At 54.7% G+C, this 23,932-nt stretch overlaps 11 protein-coding genes across 11 annotated transcripts; 4 read left to right on the forward strand and 7 right to left on the reverse strand.

Moving 5' to 3' along the window:
• On the reverse strand, positions 1-1,064 carry SETTUDRAFT_122534 (uncharacterized protein; the record flags this gene model as incomplete). Its single annotated transcript, XM_008032311.1, has 1 exon — positions 1-1,064. One exon carries the CDS (start codon positions 1,062-1,064, stop codon positions 393-395), a length of 672 nt encoding a protein of 223 aa, XP_008030502.1. The 3' UTR covers positions 1-392.
• A 433-nt stretch (positions 1,065-1,497) lies between these two features.
• SETTUDRAFT_173919 (uncharacterized protein) lies at positions 1,498-3,463 on the forward strand. The gene is made up of 2 exons (XM_008032312.1): positions 1,498-2,557; positions 2,626-3,463. The coding sequence occupies exons 1-2, from the start codon at positions 1,963-1,965 to the stop codon at positions 3,297-3,299; spliced, it is 1,269 nt and encodes a 422-aa protein (XP_008030503.1). The 5' UTR covers positions 1,498-1,962; the 3' UTR covers positions 3,300-3,463.
• Positions 3,464-3,678: 215 nt separating this feature from the next.
• On the reverse strand, positions 3,679-4,848 carry SETTUDRAFT_165674 (uncharacterized protein). Its single transcript, XM_008032313.1, has 5 exons — positions 4,741-4,848; positions 4,640-4,679; positions 4,573-4,589; positions 4,395-4,500; positions 3,679-4,328 (listed from the first exon to the last, which is right to left on the reverse strand). Exons 1-5 carry the CDS (start codon positions 4,778-4,780, stop codon positions 3,929-3,931), a joined length of 603 nt encoding a protein of 200 aa, XP_008030504.1. The 5' UTR covers positions 4,781-4,848; the 3' UTR covers positions 3,679-3,928.
• Positions 4,849-5,224: 376 nt separating this feature from the next.
• On the reverse strand, positions 5,225-6,849 carry SETTUDRAFT_23480 (uncharacterized protein; the record flags this gene model as incomplete). The annotated part of the gene is made up of 3 exons (XM_008031882.1): positions 5,225-6,243; positions 6,307-6,419; positions 6,470-6,849. The coding sequence occupies 3 exons, from the start codon at positions 6,847-6,849 to the stop codon at positions 5,225-5,227; spliced, it is 1,512 nt and encodes a 503-aa protein (XP_008030073.1).
• Positions 6,850-8,599: 1,750 nt separating this feature from the next.
• Positions 8,600-9,343, reverse strand: SETTUDRAFT_157074 (uncharacterized protein; the record flags this gene model as incomplete). Its single annotated transcript, XM_008032314.1, has 1 exon — positions 8,600-9,343. One exon carries the CDS (start codon positions 9,341-9,343, stop codon positions 8,600-8,602), a length of 744 nt encoding a protein of 247 aa, XP_008030505.1.
• Positions 9,344-9,855: 512 nt separating this feature from the next.
• Positions 9,856-10,638, forward strand: SETTUDRAFT_34970 (uncharacterized protein; the record flags this gene model as incomplete). The annotated part of the gene is made up of 1 exon (XM_008031942.1): positions 9,856-10,638. The coding sequence occupies one exon, from the start codon at positions 9,856-9,858 to the stop codon at positions 10,636-10,638; it is 783 nt and encodes a 260-aa protein (XP_008030133.1).
• Positions 10,639-11,028: 390 nt separating this feature from the next.
• Positions 11,029-13,395, reverse strand: SETTUDRAFT_142324 (uncharacterized protein; the record flags this gene model as incomplete). The annotated part of the gene is made up of 3 exons (XM_008032315.1): positions 11,029-11,460; positions 11,507-12,733; positions 12,790-13,395. The coding sequence occupies 3 exons, from the start codon at positions 13,393-13,395 to the stop codon at positions 11,029-11,031; spliced, it is 2,265 nt and encodes a 754-aa protein (XP_008030506.1).
• A 622-nt stretch (positions 13,396-14,017) lies between these two features.
• Positions 14,018-15,809, forward strand: SETTUDRAFT_165675 (uncharacterized protein). The gene is made up of 4 exons (XM_008032316.1): positions 14,018-14,322; positions 14,373-14,670; positions 14,731-15,429; positions 15,479-15,809. The coding sequence occupies exons 1-4, from the start codon at positions 14,079-14,081 to the stop codon at positions 15,492-15,494; spliced, it is 1,257 nt and encodes a 418-aa protein (XP_008030507.1). The 5' UTR covers positions 14,018-14,078; the 3' UTR covers positions 15,495-15,809.
• Positions 15,810-15,981: 172 nt separating this feature from the next.
• On the forward strand, positions 15,982-17,376 carry SETTUDRAFT_165676 (uncharacterized protein). The gene is made up of 3 exons (XM_008032317.1): positions 15,982-16,574; positions 16,632-16,955; positions 17,010-17,376. Exons 1-3 carry the CDS (start codon positions 15,987-15,989, stop codon positions 17,058-17,060), a joined length of 963 nt encoding a protein of 320 aa, XP_008030508.1. The 5' UTR covers positions 15,982-15,986; the 3' UTR covers positions 17,061-17,376.
• A 2,976-nt stretch (positions 17,377-20,352) lies between these two features.
• SETTUDRAFT_165677 (uncharacterized protein) lies at positions 20,353-22,310 on the reverse strand. Its single transcript, XM_008032318.1, has 4 exons — positions 22,221-22,310; positions 22,075-22,098; positions 21,898-22,020; positions 20,353-21,841 (listed from the first exon to the last, which is right to left on the reverse strand). The coding sequence occupies exons 1-4, from the start codon at positions 22,230-22,232 to the stop codon at positions 20,657-20,659; spliced, it is 1,344 nt and encodes a 447-aa protein (XP_008030509.1). The 5' UTR covers positions 22,233-22,310; the 3' UTR covers positions 20,353-20,656.
• Positions 22,311-22,737: 427 nt separating this feature from the next.
• On the reverse strand, positions 22,738-23,867 carry SETTUDRAFT_34974 (uncharacterized protein; the record flags this gene model as incomplete). Its single annotated transcript, XM_008031943.1, has 4 exons — positions 22,738-22,915; positions 22,967-23,471; positions 23,525-23,729; positions 23,769-23,867. 4 exons carry the CDS (start codon positions 23,865-23,867, stop codon positions 22,738-22,740), a joined length of 987 nt encoding a protein of 328 aa, XP_008030134.1.
• Between the last annotated feature and the right edge of the window lie 65 nt (positions 23,868-23,932).

The raw sequence follows: 23,932 nt of genomic DNA on the forward strand, positions 1-23,932 counted from the left end.
GGGGATGCGGGGACATGGAGGATCCACGAAAGTCAACAAGTTGGGATTGGATACGAATCATGAAACGGGCCTTGTGGTTTGTGTTATATTGGAACTAAGTCGATAGTCTGGCCCGTCTCCGACCTTGGTGGGAACATGTCCAAGCCAGGCCAAGCTCACACTGATACGAACACACACGTTTGTTGCGAGTGGTAATCTGCCCATCCACAGGGCTTTTTCGCCGATGTGCTGGGGGGAAACGCCCTGGCCTTGGCGTCTCTTTGGGCCGACCCGAGGTGTTATTGTGCGAGGCCCTCGACCAAGTTGGAAGCGCGGACGAGTAAGGGACAGTCGCGCCCTGGTGGTCTTGGTCTGGTGATTGATCCAAATAGGCAGTTTGGTCGTCCACATGTTCAGTCAACCCTTCTCCTGACACTCCTCGCTGCATCGTCGGCGGCTCCCATACCACTAACCACGTCCTGGACCAGCTCCCTCAGCTGGCTCTGGACCTCGTCGGAATTGTAGTCTTCTCTTGCGGCGAGTTCCTCGATGCGCTTCCGGATCTCAGGATCGGGCGCCTCTGCAGCGTCCTCTTCCATGGTGCCCATGTTGACGTGGACGCCTCCGGGCAGCGGCGGCGGCGGATGCACGCCCTCGGCCTCCACCAGACCCGCAGGCACCGGCTGCTGGCCTGTCCGGCGGCTTCGCAGGTACTGATATACTTCATGTGCCTCGCCCTCTTCATCGCCAATCTTTTGCTCGGCCGTCTGCCCCTCGCCATTCTGTATGGTGGTGTCGGCGCCGAGTTCCTCGACCAGGCACTTTGCGACCTCGACCTTTTCGGCAGCAAACAGCGGCGTTTCACCGTCCTCGTCCAGGATGTTCACGTCGGCATTGTATTTCTGGACCAGATGGCGCAGCACGGGGAGCTGGTTGTAAGAGGCGGCGGCGTGGACCAGCGAGTAGCCATGGGCGTCGCGGGCAGAGGCGAGCTGGGGGTGCTGGGCCAGCGAGGAGAGAATTGATTGCGGGCGCGTGTCGATGAGGTTGAGGAGAAGGTCGATGGTTGGTGCGGGAAGCGCCATGGCGGGCGGGCTGGCTCGAGGCTGTCTGCCTTTTCTCTGCTGACGGCGCCGTCCGGGGCGGTTCGGGCGCCGTCGGAATCCGAGCTGGCGGGCGGAGGGGGAGGGCGAAGACGCGCGGAGGCTGAGCACGGCGGAGAATGAGCGAGCGGACGATGTGCTGCTGTGGCTACTGCGGCGCAATCGTATACGCGCGCAACTCTAAAAGAATATCCAGCCTGGATGACGTGTGTGTGTGCGGGTGGTGCGGAGACTTTTCCCTCTGGGTCCCGCAAATCATGGCTGCATGGGCCAAGGCGGCCCCGGACTCGCTCGTCATGATGCTGCCGCTGCACTCGCCCGTACGCCAACACGCCCGCCATCCACCGCCTGCCGCCATGTCATCGCCCGCAACCATCGCCCGTCTCGCCGCAACACGCTCACTGCACATACGCCCAGCCCAATGGCTAACTGGCACCACACGCGAGCCCGCGATGGGCGACCTCGTCGTAAAGTAATCACGCCTGCTGCGGCGCTCAGGGCGCCTGCTGAGACGACGCGCTGCCTTCGACAAACGCCAACGCCCAGCGTCGCCTTCACAGCCTCACCGCGTCCGGCTGGGCTCTTGGCGCCTCGCGCGTCCCTACTCGGCTTCCGCCAATCCCGCCCGTCGTCTTTCCTCCATTTCTATAATACCTCTGTTCCAGTCGCTCCTGACACCACTCGCCGTCTCTCTCCATCGCCACGCCATATTCAACCACGCTCAACTACAGCCAAGCAAACCCCGTCCATGCACTGGTATTCCTGAGGCGTTGCTGACGTCTAGCGCCCTCACGCCCCCTGTTTTCCCCAACATACTACTGCTACACATACATACCTCGTCGTTGCTCTAATCCGCTACACCTGCTCCATCGTTGCCGCCATGCGCACAGTAAGGGGGATAGGCGTGCCGTCGGTACGGCTCGTCACATCTTACATCTTTGACTGGATCGTCATCATCATCATTGCTGCCATCGCCGGCGGGTGGGAGTATGTCGAGCCCTTCCGTCGGCCCTTCTCGCCTGTCGATCTCTCCATCTCCTTTCCACACCAGACGGACGAAAAGATCCCCACATGGCTGCTGGTCGTAGTCTCACTGATCATACCTGGTCTCATCATCATGCTCGTGTGTCTGGTCTTCGTTCCGGGGCCCACGGCCGAGCGCGGCACCTCAAAGGCGCTCATCTGGAGGAGGAAACTCTGGGAGTGGAACACGGGATGGATGGGCCTGGCCCTTTCCCTCGCTACCGCCTTCCTCATCACCCAGGGCATGAAGAACTTGTTTGGAAAACCACGACCAGACCTGCTGTCGCGATGCAAGCCAGATCTCAGTCGCATTGCCGATTTCGCAATCAACCCCATCGTTGGAGACATCTTCGACCCAGCCTGGGTTCTCGTTACATCCGCCATCTGCACAGAGACAGACAACGACCTTCTCAAAGACGGCTTCAAGTCTTTCCCCAGTGGACATTCAAGCTGTAAGCCATTCCCGCCATCGCTACCACTCTCCGCGTATCCGGTTTACTGACCCCCCCCCTTTTCACAGTCTCATGGGCAGGCCTCCTCTATCTCACCCTCTTCCTCGCCTCCAAGTTCTCAGTGGCAATCCCCTTCCTTCCACCACGCCCCTTCTCCACCAACCCAGCCCACACATCCGCCGTGGCCCCATCCAATCTCAAGAAACAAGTCCTGCTCCCCATGCACAAGCACGACTCTTCCATGATGCCCACGACTCCCTACGGCGACGACAACATTGTGCCCATCCGCTACCAAAACGCCGCGCCGCCCGTCTACACGCTTGTGCTCGTCCTGGTCCCCATCTGCTCAGCCATTTACATCACCAGCACGCGCTACACGGATTTCCGCCACTTTGGCTTCGACATGCTGTTTGGCTCGCTAATTGGCATCACCTGTGCCTGGTTCTCGTTCCGCTGGTACCATCTCCCCGTCACACGCGGTGCAGGCTGGGCCTGGGGCCCGCGAAGCTACGACCGCGCTTGGGGCATTGGCGTGGGCAGGGGCTCGTACGTTGGCACAGAGGGATGGAGCAGTTCAGGGGCCAGTCAGATGACGACGTCCAGGAGGCAGGTAGACGCACAGACAAATGGACATGGCGTCGATGAGAGTGAAATGCACGTCCTGAATAGGAATGGCGCGCCGCATGCTGGGAACCCCCCCAGCCCCACACATTCGCGGAATGCTCCGGCTCAGGCCTACTAAGGCTGTTGTGTTACGATTTCTCTATTTTTTTTGTTATCGTTGTTGTTACATCTATATATCCATGAGTAGCCCCCTTGTGGGCCACGACGAGAGACGACCTTTTACCAGAAACTATTTTGTATACTAGTCCAGCCCTCAAAGTAAGATCATCACTTGCAATTAATACCCTTGAATGGTAAATCTATTCGTCAACTTGTACAAATTATGGAGTGAAAGGAAATCTTCTTCTATTCTGACATGGAATGCAGAAGAAAAGAATAAAGCACTAGGAACTCACAGCAGGGCACATGGTCGAGACTTGGCCAACAGTAATTACCTACCAGCAAGAAAAGCAAGGGCATGTCGCTCGGGGTGTTGTCGCGTTGGGCTTTCGTGTCATGGCAAATCAACTGTGCTTTTAATGCTACTATATATCCCTTTTCCACCAGCTGGCACTTGAATACCCCTCAAGATATTTCTCAAGGCCATGCTCGACTGTCGTATTGAAAATACGTAGTGCTCCGCCTCTCTCTCGGTTGCGCTGCAGCCGACACACGGCCGTCACAGGACATGTATGCTGCCAAATGTCCTATGACAAGTCTCGTCTAGCGCGGACCAGATCCATTGCGCCGGCTGTGCAGACAAAGTCTCTATTGACCCTTCTTGCCCTGGGCCCTCTGCTCTTCCCGTTTCTGGTAGATCATGGCCGTGAATGGGTCCTCCCACTTGCATGCAATCGAGTATGCGACAGATACCAGTCCCGAAAGCAGGATGCCGGCCGGCTTGCCGTACCATAGTGCAGTCGCCAAGAAGGACATGGTAGAGCCGTGGTACATGGGAGAGCTCGACACGTTGAATGGGAAACTCGTCACAGGCTCGTCCATGAGGATGCCGAAGTAATCGCCGAGATAGGTACCAGTCACACCAAGCGCCCACATGGAAGACAGCACCAGGACGTTTCCAGTCAGGAAAAGCGGGATTACCGAATATTTAACGACGGGCGATAAGAGCGCCGGATGCACAGGTTGGTCCCCAAGGGCATCCTTGTACCTGGGTTCGTCAGCGGTTGAAGCTTATAGACGAGCAAATGAGGCGCCAGGCAAATTCTGTACGTACAGGGCGTCTCGGAAGATACCCAGCGAAAAAATGGCCACAGCAAGCGCATAGCAGCCGAGCCGTGAGTTACCACCGAACAGCTTTGTGATGACCTTGTTGTGGTATTCTGTCGCTAGTTAGGCTAAAGACGGCCTGTGATAATTTTTGACTGCCCGCAGGCAACAATGGTAAAGCGCACCTTGTTGAGCCGCAATGCTATGACCCGCGTTAGTATACCATGCAAGTCATTGATGGCGGCTACTTACTTCCAAAAGGTAGGGTTGAACACAATGCTAGCTGCAGAAACTGCTGCCGTGTCAATTGTCGCATTCGCAAGCGGGGTGCTAATTGCGATTGAAATACTTACTCCACAAGCTGCGCTTGCCAAAGTCGATGTATTCGCTCATGACTACGAGGGTGTCCGGGACAGTCGTTGCTTGTAGAATGAGAAGCACAGCGCGAGCAGAAGGACGACAGAGCTTGTTGCTGGGAGGAATGTGGGGGATGTTGACAGCTTGCCCAGCATGTGTTGACCGGCAGTTGTGGAGCTAGCGAGACGTCATTGCTCCCCGCATGCCAGGGCGGGCGAACCATCCGAGGCCAGTGGGGAGCGTGCCATGTCACGTGTTGGTTGTGAATACTCAATTTCCTCTCGAGTTATTTCTTCATTACATGCCTAGAGGCTTCGGTAGTGCGAGCATTCAATTGCACGAATAACAAGAAGCTAGAATAGTCTCTGCTGCTCATGGGCTTCCCGGTTTCCAAACAGACGTCAACTATCTGGCGCATCTCGACAGCCTCAAAAGTCTAGACAACCTGTTCTATCCATCTCCCGCAAAACACAAACCCAGCTACAAGCCATTATCGGCGCACGTAAATGGTCCACCGAATCCATCAGCTTTGTATCCGTCAATAATGGACTGTACAGTTGCGTACGTTCCCGCCGTGAGGAACAGCAGGCCGATAAGGCACAGTGCGACGTTGAAGAAGAAGCCGAAATACCCGCGGAAACCACGCGTCTTCCAGAAACTTGGCCCATACTTTTCCGAGCGAAGTTGAAAGTATGCAGCGCCCCAGAAAATGAAGCCGAAGAACGAGTCAAAGAGCGAACTCATCAGCGAGAGCAGGTCGGAGAAGAATGGAATGACCTCGGCAATAATGAAAGCTAAAACCCAAAGGGCTGCCAGGATTGCACCCCAGGTGAGCCACCCAGCCACGGTATGGCCAGTCCTGTGTCGTGAGGTAGGCCCGAAGATGCGGAACAGTACAAAGCGTGCAGTGACAGAGGCGTACAAGACACCAAGGAAGATGATGGTGGGTACCATGAACGTGAATGACACCTTCTTGTAGACCTCGTTGGAAATTGATCCAAAAGCCGGCGACGTCATGTAGTTGGTGCCCGTGTATCCGTAAACAACACCGCCCACGAGGCTGAAGACAACGACCTCGCAGATGGTGACAGCCCAAAGCGCCTTTGGGAAATCCCGGGGATTCCTCATCTCAGCGATGAAGCTGGGGAGAGTGATTTGGCCAATGAAGGTGTAGGAGATGTTCATGAATGCGCTCATTCCAAGGACGAAGGTTGTGCCGGGCGGAGGTACAGCGTGGACCTCAACCTCGCCCTTGCTTGGGTAGCCTGCAGGCTTTCCGTCGACTCCAGAAAAGGCCGCCGCGAGGATGACGGAGACGAAGGTGAACAAGGCGGAGGCACTTGCGAGGGTGGCAAGTGTATTGAAAGTGCGTGGAAGGGAGGCCACAAACGAAACAATGGCAGTGATGGCTGCGAAGACAATAGTGCATGTGGCGTGTCCAGTGATGGTATTCCACCACTTGGCACCTACAAGACAGTGCAAGCCCATGATGAAGACGTCTGAGAGCAATGTTAGCCACATGGACAGTTGACGAGAGTTTGCACCCGGCAATTACGGCTTACTGTTTAGAACAAACATGACTGCAGTGGCATAGAAGGCCCATTTCTTTTTCCAAAAAAGCATCTGGCCAATGTCACAGACATCTCGGATCTGGGGGTGGCGCATGCAGAACTCCCTGGACAGTGTAAGAGGATGAACGCTATGACGGAATGCGGACGAGCCTACCATGTCGTCAAAGACGTATACAGGACAAGGCCGGCAATAACGAATGTCAAAATCAGGCCAGGTACAAGGCCAAGGATGGAGTACGACCAGGGAAAGGACATGATGGCCAGGCAAATGTACTCGGAGAACAAGAGAGCGGCCGTCTTCTGCCAGCTGCAAGTACGGTATTTGATGGCGTTGTTGGCCTCGAGTTCAATCTGCCTGCCGATGGTGATGCTCGCGTCCGAGTCGGCATCCTCGGTGGGCGCGGTGATTCCTCTGGCGGCAGCGGCTTCGGCGTCGTAGTTCTTCTCCTGCTCGTAGGCGGGCTTCTCGCTGCTGCTGTGGCTCCTGGTGTCGGGCGGTGGGGCTTTGCGGCCGAGTATGTCCTTCAACGCCATTTTATGCAGCGGATACACGTCTTGTAGGGCGCGTAGTAAAAAGCACGACGGGAGGTCGGTTCCGGGAGCATTAATTGCGCGGGTGAGATGGGGATATTGTGGTAAGGAAGGAGCAGAAGACCCGGCACGCGGGTCGTTATAAATGGTGCGGGGGCACAGTGATGGCGGGTGCAGGGTGTAGGGTAGCTAGAGAGGATAAGCAAGGGAGGAGGAGGAGGAGCAGGAAAGACTAGGCCGAAAGCTGCGGGGCGGTTGAGAGGCTCGGTGAAAGCGAGTAGGGAAAGCACGCGAGTGGAGACGCTCCCAGCCTGTTGGCTCCCACGGCCTATGAAGACTCGCATGCAATGCAACCGCTTGCACGCCATGAAATCTCAGCAAGTCCCGTACGCTCACGACTCCGCCCGCCGCCCTGTGAGCGTTGATCGTCCCTCGACTCGGGCCTAAGCTGCGCGGCGCCCCTCTGTGCCTCGCCCTGGTGCGACACCATGCCCATCCATATCGAAAAAGCCGTATCCTGGCCCGAATCAGAGTTCTCCCTCGCCAGCCACTGCTGACGCTCACGACACATTACCTCAAGACCGCGACCGCTTGCCACACCCTCGCGCGTGCCGGTTCAACCTGATGTCACTGTGGCGCCGGCTAAGCTCCATGTCCAAGGAAACCCATACCAAGTAAGCTCGACTTGGCTTGCTTAGCCTACGCGGAGCCTCGCCAATTTTCCCATGAGCATCAGAACTGTTCGCACCGTGCTGCTCGGAACTCACAATCAGCCGGGTCCCCTGTCGAGCTTTTCACTCTCCACCTTGATCCTGGTTTTCCGGACAATGTCGCCCGCCGCTCTTCCCATCGCAAGCTGCCTTGGCTCCTCATGGCCATCGGATTCTTGCATGGGACACAGGCCTGTTCTCTGCATAGCCGCGGACGCACCTCTCTGACCATCACATTCCGAAATGCATGCGCCACATGGCCCTTGCACCTTCAACTGTGGCTGAACAAATGGCTTGACAAGCGGCAAATAAGCGTTGGTGCTTATACGCTCGCCATATTGCGTGCTCGTCTGCACTCGGTCTTTAGGCACCCTCACCGTCGGCTTGGCACATCAGAAGCAACCATTTCCAGCTCGACGCTGCGCAGAGGATACACGGTCATTTTCTTCGAGTGCCATGGCTTTTGCTTGTGTTCTGTTCGGTTGCGCCATTTGCAGCTGCGCTCTAAGCCTATTTTAAGCTTAACTACGCTTATCTCGATTAAGATTAACAATATTATAGCTACTGCTTCGACAGAGCCAAGAGGCTTGTCCGCTCTCATGCTCTCGCGGGAAGACATGCGCCGAAGGATATATGCGAGGAAGTGTGTTTTCAAATGATGGGCCTCATGTAAAGGTGAGAGCAGTACACACGGCACTCTCTTTCCTACCATTATCCGTATTGGGTCTAGCGCAGAAACGACTAGACCAGATAGAAATTCGCACCAGTTCCCAACACCTCGACTGCAGGACCTGAATTCCTTCAAAAAGTTGGTATTTCCTCTTTTCCTCTGCAGCGGCCGCATCCATATGACATGTTGTCATTTGCATGTGTACTCTAGCAGCCAGATCCTCATAAAAGTCGATTACGCACACAAAGGCTTCCGAATTATACAGCGTGGTCTAGCAATCGACAACGACCATGATTTGGAAGTCACTGAATCTCTACCAGGAACTCAAACTTATACCATCTTTCTTTCCACTCACTCAACCTCCATGCAACCATCATTCCTGCTGAGCTCCGTCTTCCGCCCATGCAACATCACACCACAGCCCAAAATGATCGCTAAAATGCTCTTTTGACGCCGACTCCGTCCCACCAACCGCCGTCTCTCCGGCATAGACTCCAACTTCGCGCGTTGGCAGAATGCCCATGGCTGAAGGGCTCAGGTTCAACAGAGCCACCTTGTCCAGCCGGTTTGGCGGGAAACTCTGCTCACCATCTACGCCCCAAGTATATCCCGGCTCCCTCGGATGACACTGTACCCACGCATCTACAAGACCATTTGCACGAACCAGGTCCTCATCTTCCGCAAGAACAGGATTGAAGTCGCCTGCGATAACACCACGGCCCGCAGCACGAAGATACGACGCCGCGAAGGAGAGTTGGCGAGGCCTGAGCGACGGATTGATTGGCAGCGAGTCCAAGTGCACATTTACAAGCCGAATCCGGAGTTCCCTTCCCGGGCAGACATTCTCGCTCGCCGAATTAAACACCACGTCGCAGCACAGTGCGTCTCGTGCGAAGCGGCTCGGCAACGCGACTCTCCAGATGGCACCGAGCAGGATCCCAGCTGTAGCTACCCAGCGTCTGGACACGAGCGTGACGCTGATAAACTTTTGAGTCCTAAATGCAGTACCATCCACGTCGCTTGTGTACCACTGCTGCTGGATCCACGTTTCTTCCAGCAGCGCCGCAAGCGCTTCGCGGCATACTTCTTGCAGGAAAACCACATCGGCGTTCCCCATCGTTTTAACCGCCTGCAGGAGTGCGCAGATGCGCGATTCAGGGAACGAAGTAGATGCGTTTGTGTTCCAGCTTACAAGCCGGAATGACCCTGTCCATTGGTGTTTGGTGGTAGTGGTGGTGCCTGGCCGACTCGTCGTTTTGCCACTGACAACGGGCATCCAGCGTTGTTGCTCAAATTCGTGCCATTTCTGGAAGTGAGGCGGTGCTGCTGTGCTTGGTGGCGGCAAGGGTGTATGGTGCCACCATGATGCCATGTAGCTGCGTATTTGCGATAGCATGGCGAAATGGTGGGAGGGCGTGAAGCGCACAAGGGGCGAGTATGTGGTGATCTCGTTATTATGTAGTCGTAGTATAGTAGCAAAGAAGAAAAAAAAGGAAAAAAAAGGGTGAAAGCCGTAGATATCAATCTCAATAGTGAAGAGGGGGGAAAACAGAGTCAAAATCAAATTCCGCAACCATTTTTCCCCCTTCTAAAGTACTTGTCCCGTAATCAAGCCAACAGCAAAAAAAAATGAAAAGAGGAATGAAAATTCGTCTCTGTGCACTCGCTACCCATGGTCCCGTCCCATCTTGCTCCCTCGAAACGTCTTCCACTATTCTCCCCTCGCGGCCATCGAACAACCTCACAAAATCCAACAACCCATCTCCAGCTGCAACATTCTCGTGGTCTACCCCTCCAGTTTCACCGCCACCAGCGACGAATCTCTCAGCTCCCAAACCACAGGGGCGTTCCGTCACACCCGACGCCACACTCAGCTCACTCAACTCATCCTTCCCAGCTCTGAGTGCAGCCAACCCAGGCATCGGCAGCTCATCTTATAACCCGCCCCAACAGCAATCAAGACCAGCCATGAGCATGGGTAGTACGATGACCCCCAGTACCACTACCATCACACCGCAGAGTTCGGGCATCGACTGGAGTAAAGCAGCCAACTCTTCCTCAAACGCCTGGGCCAGCACCTCATCTACCCCATCCACAAACACATCCTCACTATCCAGCTTCCCCTCGATGACGCCTGCACTCGCACAACCTTCAGCCCACGGTAACCCATACTCTTCGTTCAGCATTGCACCCCCGCCTATAAAGCCAGCAAACACGGGCACGTTCAGTATACCGCCTCCACCCAGTATGGGCAGTAGGACTACGAGTGCGACAAGTGGCATGGGCATGGGCATGAATAATAGCATGGCGAGTTTGAGGGCGCAGACACAGACTCAGAATCAGCATCCACCGCCAAAACAACAGCAGCAGCAACAGATGAACTGGGGCAGCGGTGGTGATAGTCTGATTTGAGTTGATTAATGTTATTGGTTGTTGTGTCGGGTGATGGAAGGGATATGTTTATTTTAGACTTGAATATTAGCAGAGCGCTTTCTCTCTCTCTCTCTCTTTCTTTCTTTCTTTTCTATTCTGTTGTGTCCCAGTGTCTTTGGTGAGGACAATAATACGTGGGAAATAAGTGTTGCTGCGTGTTGTGGTAGATATATCCATATCTGTATGTGTGTGTGTGATGAAAGTAACAATCCTGAATTGTATTCATGTCTGAACCTGTTCTTTCTTTCTTTTCTTTTCTTTTCTTTTCTTTTCTTTTCTTTTCCTTTCTTTTCCTTTCTTTTTTCCTTCTTTTTTCCTTCTTTTTTTTTTGGGGGGGGGGGGAAGAAATGCAGAAATGGGAAATAACGCTCATGATATAACTGGGTTTTGTTCGTTGAACCGTGGTGCAGATGATGCGCCGTTTGCCCATGAGTCTCCCCCAAGCATATCCGTTCCACCTGAGGATCCTTGCTTTCCGCCACGTACAAGTGCTTCAAAGTCTGCTTCGCCGTTCTCATTGCCAGAGTCAAAGCCATTGGCGGCAGGCGGGCCTCCAAAGGTCATAAATTCGTTGCGTGTTGTTGCAGTGGAGCCGTTTGCACCCAGCTCCTGGAGTTTACGGGTTTGCTCATTCTCCACACGTGCTGAAGTCGTCTTGATGAGGCTCATGTACGCTTGGAATTGGGGAAGATTGAGTAGCGGCCCCAAACTGAATTGCCACAGAATGGGTAGGACATCCATGGCTAGAAAGTCGCTGTCGACTTGGTTGCTAATGGCTTTGAACACATCGAGCGCAGCCATCTGCAATAGTAAGCCATCTGTTTGGAGAATGATTGGTTGAACTTACCATGACTGCAGGCTCCTTTGTCTTGATAGCACGAAGCAGCGGGACCACCTTTTCTTGAATGGTGTACTTGTCGAGAATTGATACGTTTGAGCTTTTGGCCTTGGGCGCTGCTACCACCCCATTCAAACCATCGTCTTGGTAGTCGTCTTGTTGTTCGTTTCCGCCACCACACAGAGTCTTGAATGCCTCTAGACCGCGGATCTTGATGCCCATACTACTTGTTTTTGCAAAGATGCTAGCAATGACTGGGAACAGTTCGTTCTTGACGGTGGAGAAGTCGAGAATCGGCAGAGCGACAGGCAAGGTCCTCAGGGCAGCATCGACTAGTGAATGTGTAGGAGATTCGAGAGCATAGTTGATGATAGGAAGGATATCTTCCTTGAACTCCTTGCCACTGCAGTTATCGGCAGCCACCTGTATGTTTTCAAGTACCACCATTAGTCCGGCTTCTTTCAAACTGTCTCTTTCCTGGCCCGGTGGTTTCGCGCTCGCAGCCGCAGGTGTTAGAAATGTCTCTCGCAACTTGGGAATCACCCTCTCGGTAAAGGCTCGTTTGCCGGACGGAAGCATGGTGACGATCTTGAAGACATTTTGAAGTATCAGCGTGAGAAGCTCGCGGTCCTTCATTTCCTCAAGCAAAGCCGGTAGTATCTTCTTGTCTATTACAGACTTGGGGAACTGATTCAGAATGCGGGGTAGGCCTCTCATGAACTGTGACTTCTCATTAGGTGTCTTTGCCGGAAGCGAGTCAAGGAACCGGATGGTGGACACGAGGATGTTGTCAAAGTATTGTGCCTGCTGAAACTCTCGGGCGTCGAGACGCTGCGCAGGCCGTCGAGTGATTAAGCGATCCAGGACGCCATTGGTAATATCCCGTGGCAGTGGCTGCGAAGACATGAAGTTGTTGGCTTTGCTTGGAACCGAAGAGGCTGAGGAGAAAGCCCGCTTATATGACGAGGTGCTTCCATTGAACTCGAGTGGACTCCTGTGCGGCGAGTTGTATAATGCGATGATGAGCATACCCAGACTAAACATGTCTGCCGCGGGTGTGATGTTGGTGTCCATGACGAAGTCGGGCGAGGTGTAGTCGATGTTGAGCTGGACGTGTCGAGGGAGTCGGGCATCGTAGTTGAGGGCTTCAGAGAGAGAAATGGGCGTTACGGATGTGGGCTTGGTAGAGTTGTCTGGGGGCGTGGAGAAGCCCAAACCTGATATTTTCCAATCAGACTATGGCACAATCAGTACGTTGCTCTCGAAGCATGTATAGTATTACTACTACCTACTTTGGCATTGATGAAGATGGCGTCTGGCGTCAGGTTGGCATGGACCAAGCCTGCGCTCTCGTGCAAGAATTCCAGGCCCTTTGCAATTTGCAACAATCCCTTTTGTATTTCGAGCTCGTCAATCTCGAGTTCGCGCCTGCGCTTCTGCCCGTCGGCTTCTTCAATGACATAGCGACTGCGACGTCCCCCGACACCACCAGCCTTCTCTTGCTCGTCCTTGTCCTGCAGCAAGCCAGCAAGGGAGGCTGTGACTGGTTCTGTTGCGAACATGAGGCCGCCGCCGCGCGTCTCTTCGACGGGCTCGACTAGCTCCAGGACGCTTGGGTGCCGCAGTCTGGCAAGCGAACTGGCCTCCTTCTTGAGGCGCTCGACTACTTCTTCGTGTGCGCGCTTGAGCCCCGAGGCTGCAGAGCGGCCGCCGAAGCCGGCGGCCGCCGAGGGCTCCAGCGACTTCTTTTCGAAGATGAAGACGGAGGCGGCCTTGCCCGTCGACTTCTTCTTGGCATCGTATATCTTCCATGGGCCCGAGTAGGACGTGGGCTGGGGGCTGAGGGAGTAGTTGCTCGAGATGTTCGAGGTAAAGGACTTTAGGGCGTTGGAGAACATGGTGCTGGTGGTCTGTCCGCCCGCGCGGCGATGTCGAGCGCGTCGAGCGAGGGCGTCATGGACTGAGATGTGGGCGTCGGGGTGTCTGCGTTGGTGTTCGCCTGAGACGTGGGACAGGCAGCTGGAACCGCGGCCGACTCAGGGCATGCCCGACGGCGTCTTCGAGTGCACCGCGCGCTGCAACGGCAATTGGCGAGTGTTCGCGGTCATGTACCCAGCGCCGTGTGTCGGGGGGCGAATTGAGTGATGGGCGAGGCCAAGTGCAGGTGTGTTCGGGGACCCCACGCGAGCTGTGGAGAAGCTGTGGCCAGGCCAGAGCATCCTACCACTACTGCTACTGCTACCTACCTTTAGTGTGTCCCGCCAATGCATGGCCTGAACGCCGCCTGCACCACCACCAGCAACGACTCCAGACTCGGGAATAGCCCCAAAGAGCCGGCCCACGGCGGCTCGTATGAAACGGCCAGCTGGCCACCGCGCCCTGCCCGTCCCCGCCGGGCGGTGAAGCCGGGCGGCATTGGGCCTGGCAGCGCGCGGCTCTTGGATGCGCGGCCCCGAGGCCTCCTGGGTGCGGTCAGACGCGGGAGTTGCAGTCTAGAATAATCAGAACATCCTCGAGCCCAGCATCCGCTCCCACACACCTCCAACCCCCCCTTCCTGTTGCCTGTGCAGCCCGCCTCACAATGCTCCAGCAGCGGTCGTCACGGCTGCTCTCGTCGCTGTCCCATTGCGCCCCCCGCGCGCCGGCAGCGCCGCTCAGCGCCGCATTGCGATGTCGGACCCAGAGGCCGTACAGCATCCACGCCGATGCCTCTGTTGGCGACAAGATCCAGGGCATAGATCCCTCCAAACTCACCATCGCCCGGACGGCCAAGCCAAAGGACCTGCTGCCGCCCGAGGAGCTCGTCTTTGGCCGCAACTTCTCAGGTAATGACTCCGTTGGCGCTGTGCTTCCGCATCTGACTCCCAGCCCAAAGACCACATGCTCTCGCTCGAATGGACGGCTACCCAAGGATGGCTCCCCGCGCGCATCACGCCCTACCAGAACCTCAGTCTCGATCCCGCCACGTGCGTCTTCCACTATGCCTTTGAGTGCTTCGAGGGCATGAAGGCCTACAAGGACAAGAACGGCAGCATCCGCCTCTTCAGGCCGGACAAGAACATGGCCAGGTTGAACAAGTCGTCGGCACGCATTGCATTGCCCACCTTTGACCCTGATGCCCTGACGGAGCTCATTGGCAAGTTTGTCAAGGAGGACGAGCGCTTCGTTCCCGAGTACGTTCGCCGTCCGCCCTTTTTGCATGCTTCACGCGCACACGACTAACCACACGGCAGTGCGCGCGGATACTCGCTCTACCTGCGCCCTACCATGATTGGCACTCAGCGCACCCTCGGCGTAGGCCCTCCGGCCTCTGCACTGCTCTACGTGATTGCTTCGCCAGTCGGCCCCTACTATCCCACGGGCTTCAAGGCCATTTCGCTCGAGGCTACCGACTACGCCGTGCGTGCATGGCCCGGAGGTGTCGGAGACAAGAAGCTTGGTGCCAACTACGCCCCTTGCATCGTGCCACAAATGCAGGCTGCCAGCCGTGGGTTCCACCAGAACCTGTGGCTGTTTGGCGAGGAGGAATACATCACCGAGGTCGGCACCATGAACCTGTTTGCCGCCCTAAAGAACAAGGAGACGGGCCAGCCCGAGCTGCTCACTGCGCCGCTCGACGGCACCATTCTCGAGGGCGTCACGCGCGACTCGATCCTCCAGCTGGCACGGGAGCGACTGGAGCCCAAGGGATGGAAGGTGACGGAACGCAAGTTCACCATGAAGGAGGTGGCCGACGCAGCCGACGAGGGCCGCATGATGGAGATCTTTGGCGCGGGGACGGCTGCCATTGTCGCGCCGGTGCGAAAGATCAGCTGGAAAGGACGCCTTGTTGACTGTGGGCTCGCGGACCACGTCGAAGCTGGCCCCGTTGCCCAGCAGATGAAGGAATGGATGGAGGCTATTCAGTATGGTGACGAGGACCACCCATGGAGGTATGTGCTATGGACCGGCTCTGTGGATGCAGTTGCTAACACACGACAGCTACAAGGTCCTCTGAGGAACACGCGTGCGGTGGCGGGCATGTTCTCTGGAAGCGTGTTTTGCTGCAACAGGCGTGGAATAGATAGACACGGTGGAGGGCATGTTGGTGTCAGTGCCGCGGGCACAGGTAGAGTGGGGCGAAGACGTAGACAAGGCAATAGATTTCCCCGCAGGCTCCCGGAGCATGGCCGCAGCGCTGTCTCGGGCGCAGTTGGAGGCGCCCGGCACGTGTGGACGGCTGCGTGCGTTTGTGAGGCGTGGATATACTTGCACAGGCTGGCGGTGGGGTGGATGCGCGGCGTGCCTGGCGACATGACGTTGGTGTGGCATCGGGGCTAATGGGAAGGCCCAAGCTCGTCGCACGCACGCTCTGCCTCTGCTCGCTGTTTGCACTCCGCCCACACGCCCTGCGCACCACCGTCTGCCACCAATTGCCCGCCAGAGCTGCGTCGCTGCTTGCAGAACCCACCAGTAGACGCCCCGTACGTATCCCCTCAGCCTCTGCACAATGCTGGCCGGCGCCCTCTGCCGCTTGGCAGCCGACGTTCCCAGAAGATCCCCACACGACATGCCGCAGCTCGCACGCCACCTGGGCCGCACGCTCCTCGCTCTCAGTGCCCGCGAGGCGCCCGCAGCCCGCGCCCTCCCATGCGCCCTCTACTCGCATCGCTCCTATGCCACTACTGCCACCGCCACGCGCGCAACCAAGCCCACTGCCACGGTCAAGAAGGCGGTCAAGGCTGCCGCTGCCGAAAAGCCCCCGCCAAAGAAGGCGGCTGCACCGGCCAAGAAGACGACTGCGCAAAAGCCCGCTGCGAAGACCACCAAGAAGGCGGAGGCCAAGAAGCCAGCCGCTAAGAAAGCAAGGCCTGGGCGCAAGAGGAAGGTCCTGACCGACGAGGAGAAGGAAAAAATCAAGATACGGGATCTACGCGCCAAGGCGCTCAAGGAGCCCGTCACCCAGCGTGCACTCTCGGCCTACAATGCCTTTATTGCTGAGGCCGCCGTTGGCAAAGTCGATGAGGGTGCCAAGCAGGCCACCAAGATTGCAGACCTCTCCCGTCAATTCAAGGAACTGACACCCGCACAGCTCGAGGTAAGCCCAAAGCCCTGGTTATGTTCAATAACACGAGCGTACTGAATGCCATTCCAGCACTACAATCACCTTGCTCAGCAATTGAATGCCGCCAATAAAGCCAAGCTGGACGCGTGGATCAACTCGCACACCCCCGAAGAGATCAGAGTTGCCAACCGGGCTCGTGCCTTGTTGCGAAAGAAACTTATGGGCAAGCAAAAATCGGCCCCTGCCTACACCAGCAAACTGCACGACGACCGACAAGTCAAGACTGTGCCAAGTGCATATATCTTTTTCTTCACGGCTAGACACGCCTCCGGCGACTTCAAAAACATCAAGGCTCAGGACGCGTCCAAGCTCATTGGCAACGAGTGGAAGGCATTGAGCGATGCTGAGAAAAAGGTGCGCATAGATACAGCTTCCACAAGCGAAGCGTCCTTGCTAACAGACGAGCAGAAATACGAAGAAGAGCGTCAAGCTGCAAAGCAGCGGGTAAACGCCGCTTAAGACTTGTATACCGCGTGAGCTCAGCTGAGCGTCAAGACCCCATCAGCAGTAGCTCAATCCACCACAGCCTGTGTTTTCCTGTCACGCTGTATTCTGGCCCGCAAACATTTCCTTTATCAGTCAAGGTTTGGAAGGTAATGCCCCTTTGCGCTTGTCTGGTCTAGTCTGGATACTAGACAACGATTCAGTATTTTTCTTGTCCAAGAAGAGGCGGAGAGCACTAGCGGCCAGTCAGGATTACGTTCAAGGGAGATGGTGGTTTAATGTCCTGTATGTAGTAGTAGCTGATCACATTCACACTATACTTACACTATTTGACAACCTCGTCGGGTACAAATTTCCGGTTTTCCTGTTTTCTTGTTTCTGATCTTTCTAACCGACCACACTCCCGATTGATTGGATCTCTTGGGTCCCTTGTCCTTTCTTTGAAAGGTGTGTGTGTGTGTGTGTGGTCGCCTTGGAAGTACCCTTACTGGTAACTAACCGCAAGTAGAACTACTTCCTTCTGATCCCCCTTTCCCTCCTGCATGTCAAGATATTATATCACATGCATCGTCTGGGATCATGCCTCGTGTAACCCCCGTTTCCCTTTTTCGTGGTGTGAGCTCTTTCATCCTGGTAAGTAGCAAGTAAGCAAGTAAGCCTTGGGGATCGACATGAGCTATACGAGCTCCTTCGTATAATGCCTTGATAGTTATTGCCCTATGTACTGACATTTTTTTGGGGGTGTTCTAGCTGCGCGTCCAATGGGTACCTGAGGGGTACGCCAGTCACGTTGTTGTTGTTGTTGTTTGTTTCTAGTGGCCTATATTCCCAGGCTAGGCGAGTGTTCTAGAGTAGAAAAAATCAGACTACTTCCGATAAACTAAGCCAGGAATGAGTCCTGTGTAGATGAACTATGCCAGCTTGAGTGGTGTCGAGAGTACTGGGTATGCGTGACGCATACATTGGATCGTTCGTTTCATCTTTCTTCTTTCTTATTTCCGTTCATTTATTTCCAGACCTGATCGACATTCCCATGCTAACATGCACACACACACACACACACACATACACCGCCATAGTCTAGCTAATAAAGTTCTATACGGGCTTACATCCACCCATCCATCCATCCACATGTACGTGAAACAAACTCCTCTAGAAACGGAGACCGTTGCGAGAAAGAAACACCCCGGCCCAGGGAAGCTATTGAAATTTTTTAAACTTTCAGTCAAATACCATGGTATTGCATAGATTGCCATATTGTCGATCGATTCACATTTTCTTTTTCGGACCGAGTTTTTTTTTTGGATGGCTGGCTGGCTGGCTGACTAGCCTGTACGTAGGACATGGTACATAATAGCAATACTTGAATTTATCTATTCAAGACCGAGCGTGCAAGCGAGTACGACGAGGAGACAGATAGGATATATATAAATACATGTACGGTATGCTTTCTCGTTTGAAAAAAGAAAACTAAATAAACTAGTTTCTTATTATCTTCCTATCCCCCCCTAAAAAAAAGAGAGAGAGAGAGACATATAAGCAAGCTTTTCCAGGTCGCGTATAGAAAGAACACTTGCTCTTGTACATTACCCTCAGAAGAAGTCATTGTTATTGCATCTACATCTACTACTTACTTTCAGCCACACTACTTTGTTATTTCCCCCTTACTTGGCCTGAAAATCCCAACATGCGAATTAGCATAATCGTCGCCCTCTTCATCGCCGCCGCGTCCGCCGACTGCACCCAGCAAGCGGCGCCCACATGCATTGCCACCTACGGCGTCAACTGTAAAACGGTCGATAATGGTAGCTGCGGGGGACCTTCGTGTACTCTGTGCTGTACGAGCGTAAGTAGTCCTCCTGCCCTGTATTCATGTCTCTCTCCCTCTCTCTCTCTCTCTCTCTCTCTGTGTGTGTGTGTGTGTCTCTATGTATATAAGTGTGAGTGAGAAGCTTCAAAATGCTAATTCCGTAATAGAGCGTAAGTCTATCCGTATTAAAATACGCTTTGCACCCCCTTGGTCTAGTTCCAGTGTACTAATAGATCTGTCATTTGCAACTCGGTCGACTCTGCGTTAACGTCTTCTTTTTTTCAGGAAGTAAGTCTCATCTTCTTCTAAAACTACCCTATTCATCTTTCATCATCATCATCATCACCCTACGGCTACACAGTATACTAACTCTGCACAACCAGTGCACTTAAATCACTCTCCGTAGAGGAAGGAGTTTTCTAGTTCTTACTAGGCGTCTGTTGTTGGACTCAGTGCGGGGGCATATATTTAGCATACAGTACGACTTGACTTGGGAAGATATATACGTAGGCCGAGGGAGAGGGAAGAGGAGGAGGGGTAGTATGGATGATGTGTGTGTTTTCTGAAGAGAGAGATATATATATGATAAGAATAACTAACGCCATGTCACATCACCATGGCGTTTAGATCGAAGACTAATTCGATGCTGTCTTTACTGCGCATAATTTACTATTCACTAGTACCCCGCCATTCTTCTTTGTCTGGTTTAGGAGTGATTTGGAAGTGCGAATATAGTACTACTTAGGTTACTAGAAAACTAGTAAAAGTGTCAGGGGGTTGCGGTTTCTAGGTACACCGCCGAATGCCCACACCCCTCGTATGGAGAGAAAGACTAATATTTCGACTAGTTATTCGTGAAAGTATATATAATAAACGAATGAATCAATACCCTCATAAATCTCAATGTCGCCCTACTTTCTTTACATCAAGGCCGTCTCCGCTATCTTAACCCTTTACCACCAACCCTATTATACCCTGTTACGTAGAATATGCAATACCGCGCTCGTATAAAGCCCCCCACCCCCCCTCCCTCCCAAAAAACAAAACACCCACAAACGTCGAACCCGACCAGTATAATAATAGTGATAGTATTAATTCAGAATTTCAAAGGTACCTACTCGAGGGTATCTTGGAGTACTACCTGACAGAAAACAAGTTTTTCATAGATAGTTTTTCTGCAAAATGGTACGAGGCACTTAAGTATAAGTACTGACCCCGCCATGACATTTGGACCCCGCAAAAAACAGAAAAACAAACAAACAAAGGACCAAAAGGAATTGCTGTAACACAGCGTAGTACCCCCGCAGTGTCAAGGAGAAAAAAAAAGCAACAAGAGAAATCAGTCGACTCAACATCGCTAGTCCTACTGTACTCGAAGCAGGGGCTTTTCAGCGTCATCACTCATGCCTCTTCCACGTCAGTCACGCATATCTCATCTGCTCTCACAACTGCAATCTAGACAAAGAATACAGGACAGCCAACATCAATTATAGTGTCGTTTGCAACACCAAGCAAATAGTATTAGAGAATATATCACTTCACACTTCACGGTGCACCTACAGAATTACATGTATGATGATTGATTACAGCATCTTTTCGCTAACAAGAAGTTCAAAGAGAATGGTGCCGCTGCCCGTGACGATGCTTTGTCGCGGGAATTAGACTACCACTCCCACATCATTGCACCCCATGAGACACGACCCGATTGCTCAGAATACGAATCGAATTGACAATATGGATGTTGTTCCCATTTGCAAAACTCCAACAGCCAAGCCCAGCGCGGGTCTTAATCATGGCCAGCTTACTCCTCAGGCTCCATAGGAGCCTCCTCGTCGTACTCCTCCTCACCCTCGGAGACGGAAGCCTCCTGGTATTGCTGGTACTCGGAGACCAAGTCGTTCATGTTGGACTCAGCCTCAGTGAACTCCATCTCGTCCATACCCTCACCAGTGTACCAATGCAAGAAAGCCTTGCGCCTGAACATGGCACCGAACTGGTCACCGACACGCTTGAAGAGCTCCTGGATGGAGGTCGAGTTACCGACAAAGGTGGACGACATCTTCAGGCCGCGAGGAGGAATGGAGCAGAGAGCGGTCTGGACGTTGTTGGGGATCCACTCAACAAAGTAGGAAGAGTTCTTGTTCTGGACGTTGCGCATCTGGTCCTCGACCTCCTTCATTGACACCTTGCCACGGAAGTAGGCAGAGCAGGTCAGGTAGCGACCGTTGCGGAAGTCAGAGGCAGCCATCATGTTCTTAGGGTCGAACATTTGCTGGGTGAGCTCGGGAACGGTGACGGCGCGGAAGGAGTGGGCGCCACGGCTGGTAAGAGGAGCGAATCCAACCATGAAGAAGTGGAGACGGGGGAAGGGCACCATGTTGACGGCCAGCTTCCTCAGGTCAGAGTTAAGCTGACCAGGGAAACGCAGGCAGGTGGTGACACCGGACATGACGGCGGAGACGAGGTGGTTCAGGTCGCCGTACGAGGGGTTGTTCAGCTTGAGGGTCCTCATGCAAATGTCGTAGAGAGCCTCGTTGTCAATGCAGAAGGTCTCGTCAGAGTTCTCCACCAGCTGGTGGATCGAGAGGGTGGCGTTGTAGGGCTCGACAACCGTGTCGGAGACCTTGGGCGAGGGGACGACCGAGTATGTGGCCATCATGCGGTCGGGGAACTCCTCACGGATCTTGGAGATGAGGAGCGTTCCCATACCGGCACCGGTACCGCCACCGAGCGAGTGGGTGATCTGGAAACCCTGGAGGCAGTCGCAGCCCTCGGCCTCGCGGCGCACCACGTCGAGGACCTGGTCGACCAGCTCGGCACCCTCGGTGTAGTGACCCTTTGCCCAGTTGTTACCAGCACCAGACTGGCCAAAGACGAAGTTGTCGGGGCGGAACAGCTGGCCAAAGGGACCGGCGCGCACGGCGTCCATGGTGCCGGGCTCGAGATCGACGAGGACGGCACGGGGCACGAACTTGTTGTTGGAGGCCTGCTGCACATGAGTATTGGCCTTCTATCTGTTGCATGTCTCGCTGGGCGACGTACTTCGTTGAAGTAGACGTTCATGCGCTCGAGCTGGAGGTCCGACGTGCCGTTGTAGACACCGGAGCCGTCGAGGCCATGCTCGCCCGAGATGGTCTGCCAGAAGGCGGCACCAATCTGGTTACCCTGCAGCGTTGGTTAGCAGCCGTGTGCGTGGTGCTGGCGAGGGCGGCGACTTACGCATTGACCGGTCTGGAGGTGAACCTGTGGGCGAGAAACGTTGTTAGCTGTCTTGTTTGCGTGCAATCTGGTGTTGTCCCTGAAGGCGGAAGTGGGGCAGGGATGCGCCACGGGCTGCAGACAGCCAGGGCGCCTGGGATACGTACAATCTCACGCATGATGGCGGCTGGAGAGGATCGGGGGGTGCAAAAGTGGTGAGCTGAGAAGAGGAGGAAGCTGGGTTGAAGGGCGGCCGATGGGTGGTGGTGGTGCTGGTGTGGAGAGAGCAGGAGGAGCAGAAGCGGTGAGTGCGTTAAAGATCTCTGTGGGTCTGCACAGGCCCTCGTTGGCGCTAACGCTATTTACTAACAACGCGCGCCAGGCACCAGCTTTTGCCCGTGGCGGCAGCGCACAGGATAAGCCCGAATAGGGGAGCGGGCATAACAGCGCGACCACGACGACATGTGCAGCCGTCGACATGTACATATCTACATGTCTGTTCTATTGCGCCGCGCCGCGCCGCGCCGCGCCACCGTTACCGCGCGACCCCTTCCCATGCCTTCCCATGCCTTCTCCCCCCTCTCCCTCTCCCTCTCCCTCTCCCTCTCCTCTCTCCCACAGCCGCATACCGCATATGCACATACACAATGCCGATCCCGCCAGCCCGCGTATCCCTCCCTTGCCTCAAAGCTTCTTCTTCGCTGGCCCATTGGCCCCCGCGTCCTGTCTCCTGACCACTTCTGGCATCGTCCAGAAATTCCGCCACCGCAGCTCGTACTCGTCCTGCCGATAGTTGAGGCAGTGTCGCAGCCAGATGCCCCATACAATGTAGAAGTAGGCCCCCACGCCCGTCATAAGATGCCTGCACACGTGTGAGCTTTCGCGTCGCCGGAACCGCGTCTAGCATACTCACCACCACCCATGCCCCTCAAGCACGAACCCCCACGGCATGCCCACCTCCCTTCGCCATCGGATCAGCTTTGAGCAGTACACGTTGTCAAGATTCCAGATGGCAAAGCCGCCCACAAAGATGCTGAGGCCAAACGCAATCATGGTCCACATGGTGCTGATAATCTCCTGGTCCCGCTGGTCCTCCTTCTGTCGCGCCCCCTTGGCACCCCCGTGCAGACGCGGGTTCGCTGCTTCTCTCTCCCGCGTCCTGAAGCGTGGACGGATGTTGATCTCCATGACGTACACGGCGCGGAACAGGACAATTGCCGTGAGGGCGGCGTAGGCATTCTGGTGAAAAGTTGGGTCTTGCAAGTAGTGGTAGTAGAGCGTGATGAAGACGGCAAGGGACATCAGGCCGACACCGAGCATGGTCGCGTACAGTCGCGACTTGCCATACGAGAAGGTTGCAAAGTTCATGAGACACGTCGTGTAGATCATCGAAAGCTCGTCGACCAGTTGCATAGGGTCTACACGGCGCGTCAGGGCTTGCTCCAACCAATCTCTCTGCTGCCAGACGTACACTTTAGTGACGCATGAAACCAGAAGCTTCCCGTTCCAACAATCAGATAGCCAACAAAGGCAACGAGAAAGACTGTATCATGTCCATTCTTCAGGCAGTTGCGTATGCCCTTGGCCGCCAGGTACATGAACAAAAGATTGGTAAAGGTGTTGACAAGCTCGGCGACGTAGTGAGTGACAACATAGTTCTTGCTACTGTTAGCAGCCTGTTCTGCCCAGCGTGTTTGTCAGACGTAGGAACGGACCTCTTCGCACCAATCCAGAGTAGACGTGACGGGCGAAAACCAGCCGTCCTGTTCAGGCGGGTACGGTATTGATGGCAGGTGAGAGAGTAGCGTAGCCATGCTGTTGGACTCGATACTCGGGCAGCGAGCAAGTCGGTACTGTAAATAAATAGCGACGGGCAAAA

Source organism: Exserohilum turcica, assembly GCF_000359705.1.
Source record: "Exserohilum turcica Et28A unplaced genomic scaffold SETTUscaffold_7, whole genome shotgun sequence".
Lineage (NCBI taxonomy): Eukaryota > Fungi > Ascomycota > Dothideomycetes > Pleosporales > Pleosporaceae > Exserohilum > Exserohilum turcicum.

What these genes read in the sequence shown, in the direction of transcription:
- SETTUDRAFT_173919 (XM_008032312.1), top strand. Translation starts at nt 1,963, where the DNA reads ATGCGCACAGTAAGGGGGATAGGCGTGCCGTCGGTACGGCTCGTCACA. An exon ending in CCCCAGTGGACATTCAAGCT is followed by an intron (nt 2,558 to 2,625) that starts GTAAGCCATTCC and finishes CCCTTTTCACAG; the next exon opens with TCTCATGGGCAGGCCTCCTC.
- SETTUDRAFT_165674 (XM_008032313.1), bottom strand. Translation starts at nt 4,780, where the DNA reads ATGAGCGAATACATCGACTTTGGCAAGCGCAGCTTGTGGA. An exon ending in TGGCAAGCGCAGCTTGTGGA is followed by an intron (nt 4,680 to 4,740) that starts GTAAGTATTTCA and finishes ACACGGCAGCAG; the next exon opens with TTTCTGCAGCTAGCATTGTG. An exon ending in GGTATCTTCCGAGACGCCCT is followed by an intron (nt 4,329 to 4,394) that starts GTACGTACAGAA and finishes TGACGAACCCAG; the next exon opens with GTACAAGGATGCCCTTGGGG.
- SETTUDRAFT_165675 (XM_008032316.1), top strand. Translation starts at nt 14,079, where the DNA reads ATGCTCCAGCAGCGGTCGTCACGGCTGCTCTCGTCGCTGTCCCATTGC. An exon ending in CTTTGGCCGCAACTTCTCAG is followed by an intron (nt 14,323 to 14,372) that starts GTAATGACTCCG and finishes CCCAGCCCAAAG; the next exon opens with ACCACATGCTCTCGCTCGAA. An exon ending in GACGAGCGCTTCGTTCCCGA is followed by an intron (nt 14,671 to 14,730) that starts GTACGTTCGCCG and finishes ACCACACGGCAG; the next exon opens with TGCGCGCGGATACTCGCTCT.
- SETTUDRAFT_165676 (XM_008032317.1), top strand. Translation starts at nt 15,987, where the DNA reads ATGCTGGCCGGCGCCCTCTGCCGCTTGGCAGCCGACGTTCCCAGAAGA. An exon ending in TGACACCCGCACAGCTCGAG is followed by an intron (nt 16,575 to 16,631) that starts GTAAGCCCAAAG and finishes ATGCCATTCCAG; the next exon opens with CACTACAATCACCTTGCTCA. An exon ending in TGAGCGATGCTGAGAAAAAG is followed by an intron (nt 16,956 to 17,009) that starts GTGCGCATAGAT and finishes ACAGACGAGCAG; the next exon opens with AAATACGAAGAAGAGCGTCA.
- SETTUDRAFT_165677 (XM_008032318.1), bottom strand. An exon ending in ACCTCCAGACCGGTCAATGC is followed by an intron (nt 22,021 to 22,074) that starts GTAAGTCGCCGC and finishes CCAACGCTGCAG; the next exon opens with GGTAACCAGATTGGTGCCGC. An exon ending in TGAACGTCTACTTCAACGAA is followed by an intron (nt 21,842 to 21,897) that starts GTACGTCGCCCA and finishes CATGTGCAGCAG; the next exon opens with GCCTCCAACAACAAGTTCGT.